Source organism: Puntigrus tetrazona, chromosome 20 (genome assembly GCF_018831695.1).
Source record: "Puntigrus tetrazona isolate hp1 chromosome 20, ASM1883169v1, whole genome shotgun sequence".
NCBI lineage: Eukaryota > Metazoa > Chordata > Actinopteri > Cypriniformes > Cyprinidae > Puntigrus > Puntigrus tetrazona.
The window spans coordinates 18473602-18494044 of record NC_056718.1 but is presented as its reverse complement, the minus strand read 5'-3'; the positions used below and the strand labels follow the sequence as shown (position 1 = coordinate 18494044).

Genomic DNA, 20443 nt, shown 5'->3' with positions numbered 1-20443 from the left:
CAGGATATAGATTAACTGGCTTAAATGAAGAGCGCAGATATGATTGGTTCACACGTTTTTGTATGAGGTGGAGTACTATCGTCGCCTCATTATTAATGTAGGTACCAAAACTGGTCTAGCTTCTCTATCCTATCTATTCTTTTTATTTTAATTGTGCAATTAACAAAAAGGTTTTATTTTTAAGTATTATAGAATTAAAAAACAAACAAACAACTTTCTTAAGTGTACTAAGTCAAGCTAACTGAGACATGTACTTGCGTATCATTGCTATTTTGTTGATTTCGATTGGTTCCATTTTCCCCTATTTGTAAGTCACTTTGGATAAAAGCATCTGCTAAATGAGTAAATGTAAATGTAAAAAAATGTAATAAAGTCCTGACAATTGGCTGTTTAGAAATGACCGATATTAGAAGATTGGCTGATTAGCAAACAAGGTCATTTTGCTTATTAATACTTTCAAAGTCTACCGTGAGACCCATAAAGAGATAAAGGATGAATTTGAAATAAATTAACATATTTTCTAAAAACAGATTTCAGCAAATGTATAGATTGTTTTTTTTTTAGTGAGTGTTTAATGATTATCTCTGAGATTCCTTTTTTATAGCAAAACATTACATAATGTGATTTTTTTATATAATAATTGTCATGCTTAAAATGTTCTTATTGTGAATGCTTTGTCCTAAAAATACTACTCAATATGTGTTGTTTATTTAGAGACATTTGCTCGTACCTTGCTCAGTACGTGGATGATGTCACCCTCCTTTAAATCCAGTTCATCTTGGTTAGTTGCTTCATAGGGGAATATGGCCTTGTAGTATTCTTTTACTGTAGAGAGACAAGACAAAAAGGAAGAAAACGTATGCATAAAGGTTTCGACAACGTGTTTTGGCTACTACACTCTTTACTAAAAACTTTAAGTTGCGGAGTGTTAGGAAAGCACAAGTAAGTGCACTTTTAAGACACTAATCTATAATTTGGGTTTAGCTAATAACCAGGAGGAGGAAAACCAATGTCAGTCAGTCATAATCAGGGCAGTCAACATCTAACCATGTCTGGTGGATTCCCACAAACCTCCTGTCATTACTTTGGTTATAACATACAGCTTTGTGTCAACCTTCCCATGAACTCACCTTTTCCTTTGCTCTCTGCCTCTTTTTCTCCTTTAGGGGGTTCAGGAGTGCTCAAAGGGGTGGGTTTTGTGGCTGATGGTAATGATGGAATTGGCTAAAATGAAGCAGAATCACAAATGGATTTACTGACACGGCAGCCACACAAACACATGCAGTTGCACACTGAAAGGTACAGACTTTGAGACAGGTCAGCCATGCCTGGATGAAAAGGAATGCTGGGTTAAAAAAAAAGAAAAAAAAGAAAAGATCACTGCTGTTACATATGCACAAATTCAATGGGAGCTCATGCCGAATTTACTGTTTTCGTTTTAAGCCCAAAACAGAGTAAGGAATCTATAAGTATTCAGTAAATCCTCAGACCATCACATTACATGATCGTGACATGTTTATAAATGACCCGAGCTCTTGATATGAGACGTGGCGGATGACTCAACTAATCTGAATGACATAATGGGATGCAAAATGTGACAAAAAGGGAGAAAGGAAGTATTGGTTAAATGCTTTAATATTGTAAACAGAGCTAAATGACATAACATGGAAGGCCATTTGTGGCACATTTAACAACTATAATAGTTTGGGATGAGTTGTTTTCCTTTTATGCAATAAGGATGGATCAAAACCAAAACTGACAATTAAGATATTTATAATCTCTTAAAAGATTTCCATTTTATAGATGCCATTCCTTTGAATTTTCTAAGAATCCTTGTTTTCCTTTAGTATTATGGTTCATGTAATACATTACGTTAATAAATAACATTTTACAGCTACTGTATTTTTGATTAAATCAATGCAGCCTTTATTCATTCATTTATCATATTATTTATATTTATTATATAATGATTTATATATGTGTGTGTGTTGAAAAAGTATAACAATACATTTTATTAAAAATATTTATATATTTTTTTAAATATATCTGGATTTAAATAAATCTAGATATAGATATCTATAGATAGATAGATAGATAGATAGATAGATAGATAGATAGATAGATAGATAGATAGATAGTTTTTGGAAAGAGCTATCTATCTATCACTGTAAAGCAGAAAAAAAAAATTCAACTAACAACAACAGTAGGAATGAAAAATGACCCAGAAATGTACAAATGTATTTCATTTTTAAGTTTCACTGTGTAAAAGTAAAATGTTGTCTCAAATTATAACTATAGATATATTATAGATTTACATAATATATTGTACCAATGGAGTATGGGTTACATTAAATTTCAAAGCAAAGTATCATCAAGTGTTTTGATGAGACATTTCTTTTACTAGTGTAACGCACATTGTTAAATCACGCAAAAACAGAGGAATTTATAATAGCTGTAAAAGGGTTCATCTAGATTGGAAGTTGCAAGCAGCTGCCTATAAAACTAAAGGCAAACAAAAGTTATGTAGCTCCTAGAAACGTAACACAAAGCACACGTCATTGACATGTCTAGCAATTAAAATGTGCAATGTCCTCCAGCTGTCTGCAGATGTAACAAAAAGCACAGACAGGGATATTCTGCTCTCAGTTCGAGCTCTGCAGAGCACAAACTCAGTCCATACCAGACTGCTTCAAAAACAGCCACCCTAAATAACGAAGACCAAAAATAGAGAGACATATTTCCTAAGAAGGAAGGTGAGACCGTGAGACTGCCTGCCTATATGGTAAAGTTTTGAGCAATCACTGGCAAAACTTGTAGAGCAGTTAGACATGTAATTACCCTTCAACGCTCCATTGCTCATGGCTATGGGAATGGGCAGCACTGATTATCATACATGCCAAGACAATTAAATAATTTTATAAGGCACTATTATGGGCTACACACACACACACACACACTATACACAAATAACTACAATACTGAAAGTTTCCCGTTTTGGGATTGGTACTGGTCCTGCAGTACAGACAGACAAAGGAAGGGCTTTGAGGAAGGCAAATAAGACAACATCATGTGCAGATCTACACTTACTTTTTCTTTCTTTTCCTCATTTTCAGACGGTAGTCTTTGAGAGACTCTGAGTTTTACAGATCCCTCCCTGAATATATCACCAAAGCCGATGCCCTTGATCTTCTTCGGTTGGGCCATGACCCCATTGCCCGGGTGAGGGGATGTAGGGCTAGAAGCTCCATCTCTGTTATCTGTGAACACACACTTCTCTATGAGTACCACCACAACAAGCGTGTCATGTCATGGGTCATGTGCAGAGTAAACTGTACTGACCCCAGTAAAGTACACTTGGTTTTTGAGACTGCTTAGGTTGACCATAATGTCTCAAACAAATTAATAAATATGATTTACAAAAAGTTGTCAACTGCAGATGCCGTGACTAGGTCTAACACCTACAAAACGTCGCCGCACACACCCTTGAATGTGCAAAAAAAAATAAAAAAATACAACAAAGGTGTCTTAAGTGTTTTCGTGTGAGGACATGTCTGAGTTAAGCTGAGCAGTACCTGGTTCATCTGTTACATCGCTGCTCTCTGTGTCTTCAGTTGATTCTATTTCTTTGACAAAGTTTGAAGGAAAGAGTCCAGACTTCCCATTCATGCTTCCGTTCCACCAGCCCTCCTCAACCTAAAAAAACAACACTCAGTCAGCACTAATACAGGAACTGTCCAGTCAAACACTCGTTTTCAAAAACAGTAGGTGTCAAGTGGTTTCACTTCAGGATGCAGACTTTACACAGGACATCACGTGAAAAACCAACACAATAGCAAAACTGTTTAAAGAATAAAGCAAAACTGTCCTAAAAGTATATAAAAATGATACAATATTTTGTCTCTTGAATATTGTTAGCCAAGAACAAAAAAAACCCAAAAGCAATCTTTGTGATAAAAGAGGCCGTACTAAACGCAGTGTGGTTTGATGATACGCACCACAAAACAATATTAGAGTTTAATCATAAACAACACGTGATATATGAAGCATTTAGCCTATGAATACACATTTTATTTTATTTACTGACTATTCACAATTATATGGTTACCTGAATTGTTTAATTTGCATTTTACATAATTTTATATAGTTCTTTTTGGGCCACAAACCACTGTTAAAGAAACACTGATTTTCATACAGTTACAGATGAAGTCACAAAGAAAGCATGTTAAATAAACATACTATATTTTTATTACTAGCTTATGAGAAACATCTGAGTGGTAAACTAAAATTGAGGAACATCTCAAGGAACATTTTAATATCTTTCATGGGAGCATGCAAAAAAGCCTATCAGAGAACGTTTGCTGTGTTTGGATTTCTATAAAAAGATTCAGTGCAATTTCAAAACACTGGGTTACATTAAATAAAAAAAAAAAGCCAGAAGCTACTGACCTCCTCAGTTATTTCAATGATATCTCCAATTTTCAGTTCCAGCTCGTCTTCATTCTGAGGCACATATTCAAACAGGGCTTTGCACTGACGCTTCTTGGGCTCTGTAATGAAAACACAAGTCACTCTGGATCTGACCTGACACGCTCAGCCAATAACGGCAGTGTGCCTTTCCTCCGCCTTCCTGAAGAGGGCTCAGTGAGTAAAGACTAGCGCAATCAGGAAGAGCCTTTATTAAACTTGTGTGCACACATACGTTCTCACACACAAACACCACACCCTGTCCTTGAGATGATTCATGTGGCCTTTAAGGAGAAAGAAAAACGGCCGATTACTCCGTTGGCTCCGTATAACAAGCCAAATTAAGACGTTACCTGTCAGCCAAAAACTAAACTGAGAAAACATTTTAGAATAATTCAATTAAAAGTGACAATAGACATTTAAAAAATACTCATAATAGTCATAAATGTTCTTTTAGACTGCACATTAAAATAATTCTGATGAAAATATACAAACTATTTTTTTAAACCAATTTTTAATGTATCAATTTGTCTCATATTCTCATCAAAGCTGCATTATTTGATCAAAAATACATTAAAACAGTAATACTATAAAATGTAAGTTATTCCTGGATGGCAAACCTGACATTTATGAAGCAATTACTCCAGTTTGTGTCACATGATCCTACAGAAATCATTCTAATATGCTCAATTGGTGCTCAAGGAACTTTTCATATTAAAAATAATAATTATATTGTTGTGCTGCTATATGTGTAAACAATTAGGCATTTTTAAGAATAATAAAAAATAAAAGCAAGTAAAAAAAACCCTATTATTTGAAAAAATATATATTTTTAAACATTATAAATGCCTTTATTGTCTTTTGTGATTAAATATCTTTGATCAGTTTAATAATTATCGTGGACTAAATATATTACTTCCTTAAAAAAAATCTTTCTGACCCCAAACCTTTTAAATTTTTGTGTACTTGGTATTAAGTTAATGCCATGGTACATGATAATAGTAATAATACATTATCATTTTAAATTGAAATACTATAGCATTACAGTTTAATTCTATTACTGTGCTACTGTACCACCACAGTCCTGTTTGGTTCAGTAGATAGCTCTCTACGTCTGGCTTGAAATGAAAGCTGCACTGAGAAGAAACTAAACAAAATATACGTTATTTCCTCAAGGGTACAACGCGATAAACCTGCACAGGAGCACAGAGAAAGAGAATCAACACAACTACATTCCACTGTTATCACTGTTTTATGCGATTTGTTGAGCAGAAACCTTGAAGACAGGAAGGCAGCACAATCGCTGTGTGTTCTGTGACAATGTTCCCAGCAAGCTGGATCGGATCAAGTGGACTTCCTCTAAAATCTGAGACAGTCGTACACTCGAGAATCAAGACAGAGGAAATGAAAACAGGATTTATGAGCCGATAAGAAAGCAACTGCTGCCCACTACTGGCCAAAAACGGTCACCCGCTAAACATTTTTGTGCTTCACTAATTCCATCAAAACCAACACGCACACAAAGCTGAAAGATCTCGCCATATGCCATACTACGGTGAATTATATGAATATCATTGCAACCTGCGATGGCAAATTATTTTAATAACAAAAACTCCTATCATAACGCACACAAAACCAATTAACAGTAAAGACGCTGTAAACTGCTGATGCTAATTTCCACTAGGCTGAATTAGACCACTACAACCTATAGGCAACATGGCCTTCATCTAAAGACATGTCTGACAAACTGAACTTGAACATGCACAATGATTTACAGAGGGAACACATTTTTGATGGGGGCTGTCACAAAGACAGATTTTATGTATGTGCCATACTAAAAACAAAATCTCTAAATTAAAGGGATATTCCAACACAAAGTGAAAACGCTGTCAATAATCACTAACCTCCATTTCAATCCATACAAGCTGTTTGTCTTCAGAACACAATTTAAGATATTTTGGACGCAAACCGGGAGGCTTGTGACTGTCACGAATGAATATCTTAGTCATGTTCCAGAAGTGTGTTAAAAACCATTCACGTTCGATCTGAATTTTAAGCGGTGAGAACACTTTATTCAGCAATGATATGTTTTCCACGCACATTTATTCGCGTATTGAACAAAAGCAGTGCATCCTTGTGGCGCGGCTCACACAGAACAGCATACATAGCGTGCTTTATAACGTTCAGCTTGAACCGCTGACAGCAGATGGAGCATTCTGATGATGGGTTTCTACTTTTCTGGACCTTGACGGTGTTCATTACTTGGGACAGTTCACAAGCCTCCCAGTCTTCATATAAAATATCCTGTTCGAACACCAGCAAATGTTTTACGGGTTTAGATCGCCATAGTGGTAAGCGATTAATGCTAAAAGTTTAATTTTGGGGTGGAGTATCTCTTCAAAGAAAAGCTAAAAACTGTTAGAATTAGAAAAAAAACAACAAAAAAAGACGCACTCTTTTTTGAGGCACGGGGCTGAGAATGAGGTTGTAAGCCGATCCCTCCTGCTGGGATGCCGTAGGTACTGATCCTCTGCACCAGACTGGCCACATTCCCTGATGCTCGCCGCTGTATCGGAGTCTCATCCTTTATCTCCTTAGCCTCTTTTGGCTCCTCTTTGGACTTTGGCTCATCTTTTTTCACCTCCTTGATTAAAAAAAAAAACAAAACAACAACAAAGAATTAAATAATCACATATAGTACCACATATAACAAAGAAAAATGTAATAAAATAAACAAAAATCTGAATTTAAATCAGTTTGAATTGAAATGCAAACGTCTGAAAGAATTTAACGTCTATACGCCCAACAGCACCTGCACGTTATTACCATGAATGCATTAATTCTTTGTAAGGTTTACATTCTACATTTACATTCTTCACACCCGCATCATGTAAAACTCTACAGAAACCACTGACTTGCACCTACATTCACGGTTTCCAAACACATGTAAATTCAGCAACACCACAGCCTCCCTCACACATTCAGAAAAAGGTGGGAAGAGAGAGGCAGAAGAGAAACAAAGGAGTGATAAGATCTTCACACAGCCGTGTTCTCATACGCCCTGAGAATTAAGTTTTCAGAGCATCCAGTCGAAACCTGCTCTCTCTCTCTCTCTCTCTCTCTCTCAAAGAGATTTGTATTTGGTATGGATATTCATGGATTTGATAGCACTTACTTCTAAAGAACGCTGAACTGGTAGAGCCAGTGTTTTATGCCTATTTAGGGTTCAGTTTAGCAATGAATCAAGAATCCTTTTAAATTCTTGAATTCTGATTAAGGTAGCAATTAGAATGCAATGAAGCAGAATTCTAACTACATTAAATGTGGCACAATACACAATTGCAATCATATTCAAATAATAATAGCAATAAATAAATAATAATAATAGCTCAAACCTCATTTGCTATACCAACCTCAGAGCATGTTGCATTTGCTTTTTTTAGTCTACTACCCAAGGAGCTAACATGTTTTTGAGACATAATACTTAGATGTTTTTGGACATATGTTGTGGTTGATAACAAGTACCCTTTATTACTATGATAAGCACTATGTAATACATTCATTACTACGTAATACAACAAAGTGTTATAGCATAGTTTTAGCACCGTCACAGAAAGTCTTGTGAGCTGGGTTTAGATGGACTCAGACAGGGTTTGGGTTTGAGAGAAAGGCATGTGGAGCAGCTCTCTTTTGTTTCCTGGAGGCTCCGGTGCAGAATGGAGAATGCCACAGGCTGCATCCGCTCCAAACTTCCTGTCTGAGATGCTGACAAAGAAATTCTTTTTTGTTACTCCCTGCTCAGTAACTAATTTGAGGTCAGCCTTCTCCACCTTTTTAAAGCTCCTGTTTCCTTATAAATAATTAAATAATTATAATTAATAATAATAATAATAATAATAATATACAAAATTATCTGCAAAAAACAGCATACTGAAAGCTGTAAATAAAATAAATTAAAAAGTGTAAATAACTATTCCTGACCAAAATCTTTATTTAAAACAAATATTCCAAAGTCACAATTATGCAAAATGAACTTAATAATGAACATAACTGAATTGTGCTGTTAGTGGAAAAACATTTTTTACTAAAGAATTATTTTCCATTTATGCTCTTCAAATCCTGAGCTATCTGCGATCTGTCTGGTGATTCAGCGAAACAGGCAATCAAAACTGCCATGATATGAGAAACTAAAACCAACTTAAGACAAAACATTAGCAGCAACACGTTTTCCAGACACGACAAGCCCAAGATCTTATTTAGATACGAACTGACAGACAGACAAACTAAAACAAGCTCCTTACCTGCTCGATTTCCATGATCTTCTCCTGAAACCACCTAAATGCTGACTATCAAATCTTTCCGGGATCAAAGTTCAGTTAAGGGAGTGGAAGATTACCTCACACCCTACTAAAGGATCTCCGCAAGGAAACGAAAGCAATAATTTCCTGCCTTTGACAAGATTTGTCATTACAACCGACTTTAATGTGGGTTTCCTCACGCTGCCTCAATAACTACTAAAAACACTAATTAGGACGTACACGAACTGAAGATGAGACTGCAATGCCTGCAATGACTCACGGCCAGATTTCAAAACGGAATTCAAAACTTGTAATGCAATACCTAAAGAAAACCACTTTGCTCCTGTTAGCACTTTCTTGTTTTCCTTGTATAAATCCGATATATAGCATTTCTTGAGATTACCTTTACGAAGTTGTCTGGGAAAAGGCCTCGTTTCCCGTTGAGGTCTCCTTCCATCCATCCCTCCTCTTCGATTCGTCGCACGTTTCTGATCACATCTCCAAGTCTGAGGGTCAACTCATCTTCGTGGACGGCTTCATACTCAAACTCCACCACCACCTCAACTACAAAGGGGAGAACACACGGTTATTAATAAAAGTAATGCTGCGATAAAGTAAAATGAGAAATAATTGCACAGATATTAGTTAACGAGGATGTTCAGTTAAAAATAACCAAGGCTTTTTCACACCAAATACAAGGTGATGATAGAGGAAAAAATGAATGGTCTCTCTCAACAACAAATGGTCCGTGGCATTGACACTGATATTGTATACCATTTTAAATGTATGGTTGGTTCTTAAAGGAATAGTACACCATAAAAATAGCCTTAAACTTCTGTCGACATTTATCCACATGGCTTTCCGTTTGTCTTAGGTGAAACAGACAGGATTAAAAAAAATTATAGATATCATACAAGCAGTCCAAAAGTCATACGAACGTCAAATGGGTGAGAAAATTATGAATTTCACGTTTTCTGAAATACTGGTTATAATGTTTTTCTTGACATTTGTGATTTTCTCCACTTAGGACCCATAAGCATTCAACACTTTAATGTAACAGAATTTCTATTACAGTTATGATGATTATATTTGATCTCATATTTCATTATGTGAAGTTTCTCAACAAGGAAAGCTAAGGGCATTTACATTTATTTATTCACCAAAAAATTATAATATTATTATAACCATTTATCGTAATGTGGGATTTTAGTTTTGTTTTGTTTTACATACTGTGATTAACTTAACACAGGAGTTAAAGTGCAATCAGATCCACATGAACTTGACCAGTCCAATATTTAAAATGTGTCCTAATATAGTTGGATCTGACCTTTAGTGAGTGAATAAACATTCCACACAAAGGCCACAGAAGAACAGTGTGGAAATCTAGACCTTGCCCCTAGACAGCCACTATTGTCTGACCTCTTTGTTGAGCGAAAACTTCAAAATTACTGTGCCAAAGGCCAGCAGAGCGCAGCCTATAAACAATGTTTTCATCAAATATAGGTATGTCTACAAGGACAAAGCTCAACGATGGTCATTTTAAGCACTTTTTCAAGGGCTTTGGATTGTCCGTTTCCAAGTAAAGCGGTTTCAGGCAAACAAAAGCAACAACGTCTGGGCAATGTGCGTTTCTCTGCTACCTAATCATTACCACGGACACCCAGACACAAACATCTCCCAACCATTTCCAGAGTCTACGGAAATTTTATCGTGTTAGACAATGCCTTAGGAAAAGCGCTAAATCTGGCTGTGAGAGTTGCATGAGTCTGAGAAGAATGTGATCAGCTGCATATGCACACAGTGCTTCTGTTGACGAGGGTTATTTACACAGCGATGTCAGAGATAGCAGGGACGTCTCATGGAAAGCTCAGGGAAGAGGTCAGTGTGTTTGACAGGATCTCATCCCTACCTTGTCTGGTTATGTCTGTACAAAGTAGTTCCACGAACGATACATAACGGATGTAATCTTCAAAAAAAAAAAATTCTTTGTATGGCCCACATATTGTGGGGAATTCTTTTGAGAGCATTTGTTGATAGACGCAAAATAAACCGGTTTAGGTCAACTAGATTGTGAGGAATCTGTGTTATGCCCCGTTCTCAATGATTTTACCAGTGTAATGTTGGTTCTGGATTTCCAACTCGGTTACAGTAAAAAAAGAAATATCATCTGGTTTTGGCAAAGTAGTTCAAAAAGAAAACCTCTTGTGTTGCTGCTAAAAAAGGGAAAGACATACCCATTACGGCAGTGAATAAAAATATTTTAGGGCTGTCACAGTATCACATTTTCACTACTCAATTATTGTGGCCAGACAAATTCACAATAACCACATCTACAGAAATTTTGCACTGGAAGAGGATTCATTTCTCATGCATCTCATCCAACTTGATGGAGGCTTGAGCCACTGAAAGCTGACTGATATACAGTTAAAAACAAGTTATTAAAGAGAGAGAGAGGAGGGGAAAGATCCTAAAATGGTCAAATAAATTAAGCAAAATTCCCTAAACTACTCTGTCCTGATATCAGACCCTAGGACAGGGAAAGCCCTAGCAGTTTGTGCATAATAAAAAAAAAACTATAATAAAAAATCCCAATATAATGGAACGCTTTTAAACAATAGATAAGTGCCTTTTTGAGCAAACGCCAAACTATGTGCTGTCATCTCTGCTCTTGGATTAAAATCATAAACACTTTGTGAAGGTTGGCGGCTCACGGTCATTGTGTCTTCCTCTTCTTGTTGGTGCAGTTTGCAGAAGACAAAGTTACGTATAATGTCAAGCTACCATAAATTGTGGTTAGTTGGTTTTGCTTCTAATTTAGCCTAGACCATGCTTCCAAACATAAAGGAGGGGGAAAGGGGAAGAAGAACATCCAAATTAAGATGAACCTTCAAATTAACTCACTCAAAAGGCTTTATCATATCACATAGGAAGTATATCGTTGTTTTTTTTTTTATTTTGCATGCTGTGCTTACTGCATATAAAACAGAGGTCAGGTCCAATGCAACAAAAATGAATAATCGAGATCAGGATTTTGGAAACCGAAAGTGTCTAGTAAAACAACAATATGGCTTCTTCGTGTAGCTCATGTATCCAGCGTTTCATGCTGACTTAGCCTCTCTGTTTTCGCCTTCCGAAGCATCCTGATCTAGAGCAGAGCTTTGCAGAAATTGTCATAATGACATAGTTGGCCGACTTGGCATTAGTGTCAGGAGCAGATCCAGAGCCTGTGACTCTGCTTTTATTCGCTCCTATTCCCTCTGCAGCCATTTAGAAAGGAAAACATATTAGGTCATTTACTTCTCTGCTTTCTGATTGCCAAAATCTCTTAAAGCTTTACTTAAAACGCCATTCACAGTTGCCAGCTGGTGAATAACTACAGGAATATACTGGGTCAGTGAAATAACACAAAAGACTAAACGGAGTAGGAAATAATTTCGGCCTCGCGTCTAAGGAATAAGACTGTTTTAGTTTTATCCAACAAGCAAGCAATACAATCTTTTAAATTACCTTTCGAAATAATTTCTACAGCTGGAGTTGAAGTAAAAGGCTTCTTGTTTATTTTCAACTTTGGTTACGGCTCATAGATGGTTCAAGGAGCTGAGAAACACATAAGCGCTAAAATGCTTTCACTGTACAGTTGTGTTTCGCAAACTGTTCACCCATTAAAAATAAATTATTTATTAATATTTGTTATTTTCCTCAAGAAACCTCACATTGATTTTTCTTACATTGATTTTGTGTTTCAAAAAAGAAAAAAAAGGGTCTGGAACAACATGAGCAAATACTATTCTTTTATTATTATAATATTTATTTTTTCATTTTTTTTAATTATTGTTTTTAATTAGCAAATAATGCATTGAACTGATCAAGCAACAATAAAGGTTTTCAATTATTACAAAATATTACATTTGAAATAAATGCCATTCTTTTGTACATTTTATTTCTCAAAGAATAAAATAAAATACATGAGAGGCTTTTTCGAAACCATTGAAATCATACCACTGTGGAATATTGGACTGCCAGTGTAGGTTAGAGCTTTGTCAAATCTTCAGACGGCATGCCCACAAACCATCTGTACATATTGCACACAAAAATGGCAAGAGTTGGCAGAGGTTTGCAATATAAAATGAATTTATTCTCTGTTGTCTGTACCTCTCACAGACTTCTGGCCACTGAACATTGCTGCCTTACTGCAGTTTTATTGATTTAAGACATATAAAAGTAGAATCATTTTATTTTATTTTGTTACACAAAAACTACATTTATCTGTACCTTACTACACAAAAAAAAAGAAAATATGTCCTAAAACATCAGTCCTGGTATTAGGCTGACATGTGCTGTGTTTTATGTGTGCATAAAACGTATAAAAAAAACATTAACTAATATATAAAACACATAAAAATAAGCTTGATTATTTAACATTCATGTCAGAACAAATGGCTGGCTCTTGGCCCAGTTTTTCCACCTATAGTCAAAAGTCAGATTATGCAAGACTAATTAGTAACAGAATAATGACTCCACAGTAAATTCCAGCAGAAAACGTCCTTGATTCTGAATGTAAATGAAACTTACATAAAATGTTTTTTTTTAAATAATGTACTGACAACCTCAAAATTCTACAGACAAAATTATTCAGAGCATATGTTCACTGTAGAAGTGCAATTCAGGCGAGTCATGTGTGCCATGAATCAGAGAGAAAGGGCAGACGTTAAATGGGTCAACGGTTTAATAAAATAAAATTACTACACTAACCAAAAAACAACAACAACACACACACATACAATCAATAGGCGACTGGAGGTTGGAGGAAATAGAGCAACTAATATGGGAAACTTCATTTCAATTTAACCTCACAATGCCCTCAAGCAGTTTGTGCTGAGCTAATCAAGACCCTGGCTGGCACACACACAGTAAATAAACTAGTCTTCATTTAAAGATTTAATCCTCATTTAAAGACAGAAAGGATAACTTGGATCAACCAGAATGGAACTTCCTGCAGAAGAGAAAGAGAAAGAGGGTCTTTTTCAAGATGCAAATAGGAAATAAACTAATCTGAAGACCTTTTGACCAGTGTGAAAAATAGCAGCAGCTTTCAAGATCTTGCACGAAAAGTTATTCTTTTTTTTTTTTTTTTTTTTTAAAAGGATCCATAGCCTGGTCCTCCCTGAAGTCAAACATGAAGCTGAACCGTTCTTGGTTTCTTCATGCAAAGCATTTTTTGTTAAGTTGAAAAATAACAAATACCGTGCGGTCAAAAGTGGCCGGCGAGAAAATCTGGGATTTTTAAGCATGTCTGTCAAACAAGAGATTATTACACAAACCTTCGAGGTCAACCAGAGTCCTTTCCTCAATATCTCTTGGCAAAATAACTAGTAATGCAGTAGTTAGCAGGTAGGGAGAGGCTGCTGGAATTCTTCACATATTTTCAGCCTATTGCATGATGTCAAGAGACGTTATAAAAAGAAAACTGATTCAGTATTGCTACCATTTTTGTTTTCTATAAAAAATACTGAATCTGAATTATTTTGCATCTGTTGTTATTATTATTAATAGGTCTTTACCATCTGCATTCTTTCATCATAACAAAGTGCTTTAATAATATTTCTTTCACACCATGAGTGTTTAACCTTAATGTGATGTTATCAGTTCAAATTAAACTCAATTGTTCACTTAATCGATTGAAAACGAAAAGATTTTGATCTAGAAACGTCATAATGTACACTTCATAATGTACATTACCATTTAAAAGTTGGCTGGAAACAATTATGTAGTTGATGTCTATTAAAATCAATTGCATTAAAACACATTTAACGTATACAGAAGTGCACAACTAATTAACAGAAAGTTATTAGGACACCCTTTAATTGTTCAACGACACGACAAGGCCATCTGCAGAGCAGATTCCCACATGAGAAAGAAAACAGATCAGTGTTAAAGATCCCACTGAAACCTGAGATCAGTGAGAAATGTTCACCTATTGTCACTTCACCTGTACTGATTTTGTTTGCAGTCAAGACCCGACATGACCAAGCAATGTCCACTCACACCTGTGCAAAGCACGCTTACTACTCTTAACACACTTCCATACTTCCTGATGGGTTCAATTCCCAATCCGGCGCTTACATAACTCTGTGACAACATGATGAATTACTGTCGAGAGAGAGGGGGGGAGGCACTCGAGGCCACGAAAGCAACCTGTCTGCCAGCCGGCCGGCCGGGCAGCCCACGCCGCACGTTTACTCTAACCTACAGCTGAGAAAACAAATGACCATTGTGCCCCATGTAACATGTATCTAAAAAGCCAAACATTTCCAGACCCTTTTTCCTTTGAGCCTCAGCGCTTAGGTTCTCGACCAAAAGTGAATGTAAAAGGGACATGTCCTAACACATCTTCCACTCCAGCGTTTCCCTTAAGGAGGTTGTGTTTGACATTAAAAACTCTGCCCTACGGTGTTATAAAAATTAAGACCCATCATTCAGATAATCACGCGGATGGCAAAAAAACTCTTTTCTCAAAGAGAAAAGGTCTAAAGTGCATCGCTAAAAGCCATATTATCCAGTCATAAAAAAAATATATAGCCTACTTCTGAATGTCAGTTTGTTTTTGGCTACTAACAATACGAGCATGAGCCAAAGGCTCGGTCAACTGACAAAGAACGATAATAATAACAACTGCTAATAATGAAATTACAGTAAGTGTCAACAACCTGAAATCGAGAGGAGCGCATATGGAAATGAAGCTAACCCAAAAGAGGATTTGTAGACAACTTCTTACATTTGCACTTTATTCAAACCAGCAGAGTCGTGCAGCAGAGCATGACAGTGCAAAACAGGCACTAACCTAACGTTTTCCACTTTAATATTTGTTTACCCAATAGCCTACCTGCCTAACTTCTAGCAAGGGAGGTGCTTCTGATCAGAGCTGGGGTAAAAGCACTACAACGCGTTTTGTTAGTGTTCAGCCTGGCTCTTACTCGTCTTGTTAATAGTTTTGGGCTCGACACAACTGTTGTTATTAATAATAGTAAATCGGGACGCCGCGCAGCGTGTCATGTGACATAAACATGAAGGCGCCCATAAGGGGGCGACCCTCTTCGTGTTAAATAAAACTGCTTTTTCAAGATTCTACAATACTGACATGGTTTCGAGTCTCCGTCTTATTTAAGCGCACGTCATTTGTTTCTTTAAACGTTCGTTTTATTCATCAGCGAAAATAACCGAGTACACCTTTAAGGGGGGCTTCCTTGGAACCGAGCCACAGCAACTAGTACAAACTGTTTTTAAAAAAAAACAATCAAACAACCTCAAAGCCACTTGCATCCGAAAGGTAAACAACAATACTGTACTGACGGAGCAGGGAGTCATTAGTCTTGACGCAAATGCCTGGAATTTACTGGTTTGGACAAGCCGAGCCAGTTTGCGACACTGGCGCCTAGTCAAATATTCATCAGATCGCAAGTTTTTTTTTTCTTTATTCCACTTGGATACAGTTTCTTCTTTTAAAACGAGGCTGAAGTGACTCGCTCGGGCCGTTTCATTGGTAACCGGAACGCGAAGTGACACCGTAACTGATCCATAAGAAGCGAGCCGAACTCACCCATACTGTCCTTCGATACGAGACCGTCTTGATCTGATGTGTACAATCTGCCGTCCTGGTAGCTGATGTTAGCTAGCAAGGCTGGATGCTAGCGGCAAATCCTACTTGTGCGTGGAATCGTGTCGGTGAAGTGCTTGTTAGCGAGTTTGTTTGCGCTACTAATCCATTCGACTTGGTTTTTGATGACGGCCTGTTGTTTAAGTATGAGGTATGATTCTTGAGTACTGTGCAGGAAGTTATCCCGAAGTCTCCACCTTTCTTAGATTTGCCTCCGCGATATTTCATCGGGAGGATCCCGCGAGAAGTCAGATCCTCGCTGGAATGCAAAAGGCTGAGGTGTGACATTTTAGTGTAAATTGGTTATTCAAGTACAAATGAACAAATCCACGTCAATATTGCAGTGATTGAACTATATATATATATATATATTATATATATATATATATATATATATATATATATATATATATATATATATATATATATATATGTATGTATGTATGTGTGTGTGTGTGTGTGTGTGTGTGTGTGTGTGTGTGTGTGTGTGTGTGTACTATATACACAAATACAGTATATATTATAAAACACATATACACACATATGCACACACACACGCACACACACACACACACACACACACACACACACACACACATATATATATATATATATATATATATATATATATATATATATATATATATATATATATATATATATATATATGTTATATACATACCTAACTGAAAATATGTTAGTATATTTTATATTGTATATAATAAGGAATTTTAAGTGTATATTAGTAATGAAAAAGGATTTTGTTTATCATGTCTTAAATATTTTAATGCAAAAAAGGATTACGTGTCATTTACATTGGGGGTGGGGATACCAGTCATTCTGCAGTCACTTTCTCCTGATATTTTTGTCAACAGAGTATGTAGGCGGTGAAGTAGCTGTGAAATCTCGTCTTCTCTCAGCTGAATGTCTCTCTGTGGCTGAAGTATTTGCATTAGATTTGGCTATTAAGCTGTTAACGGTAAACTGAAATTGCCCCAATCAAAGTCAATTTCCATAACCATGTACTTCCCTAAGTTTTATGGCAGGTTTGAAATGATATCTGCTCAGTCTGTGTTCATGATTACAGGACAACCACAAAGAATCGCATTTATTGAGAAAGAATGGTAGCATTACACTACAACTTACACTGAAAGAGGGCTTAGCATCATCTAAAGGTAACATGAGAACCTTTTTATTCTAGGCCTATAACATAATGGAATAATATGCAACATAATTTTTTACACATTTTCTCTTTCGGATATAAACCATAAAAACATTTGTTTTGGAATGTGTATATATATATGATATGTTTATATGTATATTATAAATGTGTACATATATATATATATATATATATATATATATATATATATATATATATATATATATATATATATATATATATATATATATATATGTGTGTGTGTGTGTGTGTTTGCATGTGTGTGTGCATGTGTGTGTTTTATAATATATACTGTATTTGTGTATAAACACAGTACACATACATACATTATGTAAACAAAAGCTTTTATTTTGTATATATATATATATATATATATATATATATATATATATATATATATATATATATATATATATATATATATATATATATATACAAAATATGTGATTGTTCTATAATATAGTAACCAAAAAGGTTATGAGAAACACTTTTTTACAACTTAACCATATATTCTTTTATATTACATGACAATTAAAAAAATCTACACTTTCTATGAACTGTATCAAATGCTGAGAAGGATACGCACATACACACACACACACACACACACACACACACACACACACAAAATCCCAGAAATTAACATCAAACTACATAATAGATATCCATCTAGTGGGGTCATAAGATCCAATGGTTTCCTAGGAATGGGGCTCCGGAATGAAGTCATGCTTTCCATGTCCTCCCTAATCCTAGACATAAACAACACTGAAACTTTTTGAGTAGTTCCGAAACACAGATTCTAGTAGATTCATATGTGCTTAATTTATTCCCTCATAAATGCAGTTCACAGCTAGTGTTCTGAACTGCTGAAGGGCAAAGAGTTGCTGTACGTCTTAATAGGACATTAATATAGTGCCTGATGTTTCAGTCATTTTGTTTTGTTTACCCTCTTTATACAGACCTGTGAAGTGAGTGGCATTTCTTTCATTAATATTCTCACGGTTTTTGTCTCCCTCTGCTGGACACTCCGAGCTACTGCTTAGACTCGCACAAGTACAGTAGCTGCTTTCTTTCAAACCGTTGAAGCGTTCACTTTAAATTGCCTTGGTACCAACATATCTAGTCCTAATAAATATCGCTTCCCTTAATTAAATGTCATTATTTATTGTACAAACGCTTTTCAATATCAAATCATTAAGGTTCACGATATTGTAACATTCTCAATGTGTCTTCAAAATCGCTTTTTCAGCCAGCAGAGGGCAGAATGTGAACAATTTACAAAACCAAGAAAGGGTGGAACGACGCTGACGTTAATAGTGTGTTTTCTTTAACTTACACTCTGTTCCACGTGTGACTTTAAATGTCTTTATTTGCACAAGAAATCAAATCGGTAATATAATATCATATGATATAATATAATGATTTATGCAAGAGATTTCGATGTATTGCTGTTCTGATTATTAACGACTGGCATATAATATAATTTGGTTTTGTAACCCAGACGCATTGCTTTGTATACTGTAGCAGATGCTGACAGAAATAAGGTGTCAGCACGCATAATAAAAATGTAGTAAAGCTGTCAGTCCACAGTGCTGGTGGTTTGTTTAAAGCACTAGTTGGTGTATAATTTGCACAGCGGCATAAATAAGCATATTATTGTACATTTCAGTATGAATGCACTAATGTTGGTCAGAGCGAGGCATTTTCTCTCGCCCCGTCGTCTAACTCACTAACCCACTTAGAGTGAGTTCCCGGGGCAGAAACAGTGTGGCACGTGAGAGCATTTCCCCGTTTCATCCTTTTAGCTCTCAGATGCACGTGTAGGCCTGTGCCAGATGGTGTGCTCTTCATCTGCCAGTGGGCTCTGAGCTCTGCCTGTCTGAGACACACTGGAAACGGTCTCCTGTCCTTGTGCCAGTGACACAAAACAGCCGTATGCCGCTTGCATATGTCTGAGGCCTGAGCACCGCCGTTTGGATGAGGTGCTTTCATTCAAACAATAACGCAAACGAGAATGGACGTTGTAGGCATGTGCCTATATATATATTTAGGTATTTTGTTATTTTATCTATTTATTTCTAATAATAATAATTCTGCACATGTTTTTAAATTGAGGTTATGTGTTTAACTGTATGCATAATAGTTGCATCACCATCAGTTTTTATATAAATTATTATTTCGTTTATATTCACGTTTAAGTGGTTGCAATCAATTTTTCTTAGCTCTTTGAAATAAACACTTTTTTTAATGCAGCTAAAATAATTTGTTTGCATACTTAAAAACTTAAGATACTTACTTTTTTTAAAGATTTTTTTAAAGTGTATTTTTATTTTTTATATCTGTCTTATGTATGCTTTGTGTTAGTAATTACTGGTAATAAATGTCTCTCTCTTTTTAAAGACATTAATAGACTACTTTTATTCAACAAAGTTATGTTTAATGGATGAAACATTTTAATAAAGATTAAGATTGTGACAAAAAAAAGATTTCTATTTGAATAAATGTTTTTTTTTTTTTTAACAGGTGACACAGGTTCCAGAAAAACAAAAAATTTAGCAGCACAACAATTTCAACATTAATAGTAAATCAGCTTATTAAAATGATTCCCAAAGGATCATGTGACACCGAAGACTGAAGTAATGACTAATGAAATTTCAGCACTGCGGCACATAAAATTAATTATTTTCTTAAGTATAATAAAATTAGTAATCACAGTCATATTTCATAGTATCACTGCTTGTTCCTTTCGATCAAATAAATACAGCCTCGATGAGCACCTTTAAGAGACATCAAAAAACATTAAAAAAAATACTCATCCCAAACTTTTGAATGGCAGTGTATATA

The 20443-nt window shown here is 35.7% G+C and overlaps 1 protein-coding gene across 2 annotated transcripts in view; it reads right to left on the bottom strand.

Annotated features, from left to right (window-relative positions):
* Positions 1 to 16736, bottom strand: part of LOC122324770 (CD2-associated protein) — a 30594-nt gene extending 13858 nt beyond the window's left edge. Inside the window, exons 1-8 of one of the 2 annotated variants that reach the window (XM_043219437.1) lie at positions 16360 to 16736; positions 9166 to 9326; positions 6919 to 7108; positions 4447 to 4547; positions 3573 to 3693; positions 3088 to 3257; positions 1131 to 1224; positions 731 to 825 (exon numbers count right to left, since the gene is read on the bottom strand). In XM_043219437.1, the coding sequence (XP_043075372.1) occupies positions 731 to 825; positions 1131 to 1224; positions 3088 to 3257; positions 3573 to 3693; positions 4447 to 4547; positions 6919 to 7108; positions 9166 to 9326; positions 16360 to 16363 (936 nt within the window). In that variant the 5' untranslated portion in view covers positions 16364 to 16736. The remainder of the gene's footprint in view (positions 1 to 730; positions 826 to 1130; positions 1225 to 3087; positions 3258 to 3572; positions 3694 to 4446; positions 4548 to 6918; positions 7109 to 9165; positions 9327 to 16359) is intronic. The other variant, XM_043219436.1, reaches the window with a different exon arrangement.
* Positions 16737 to 20443: the final 3707 nt, after the last annotated feature.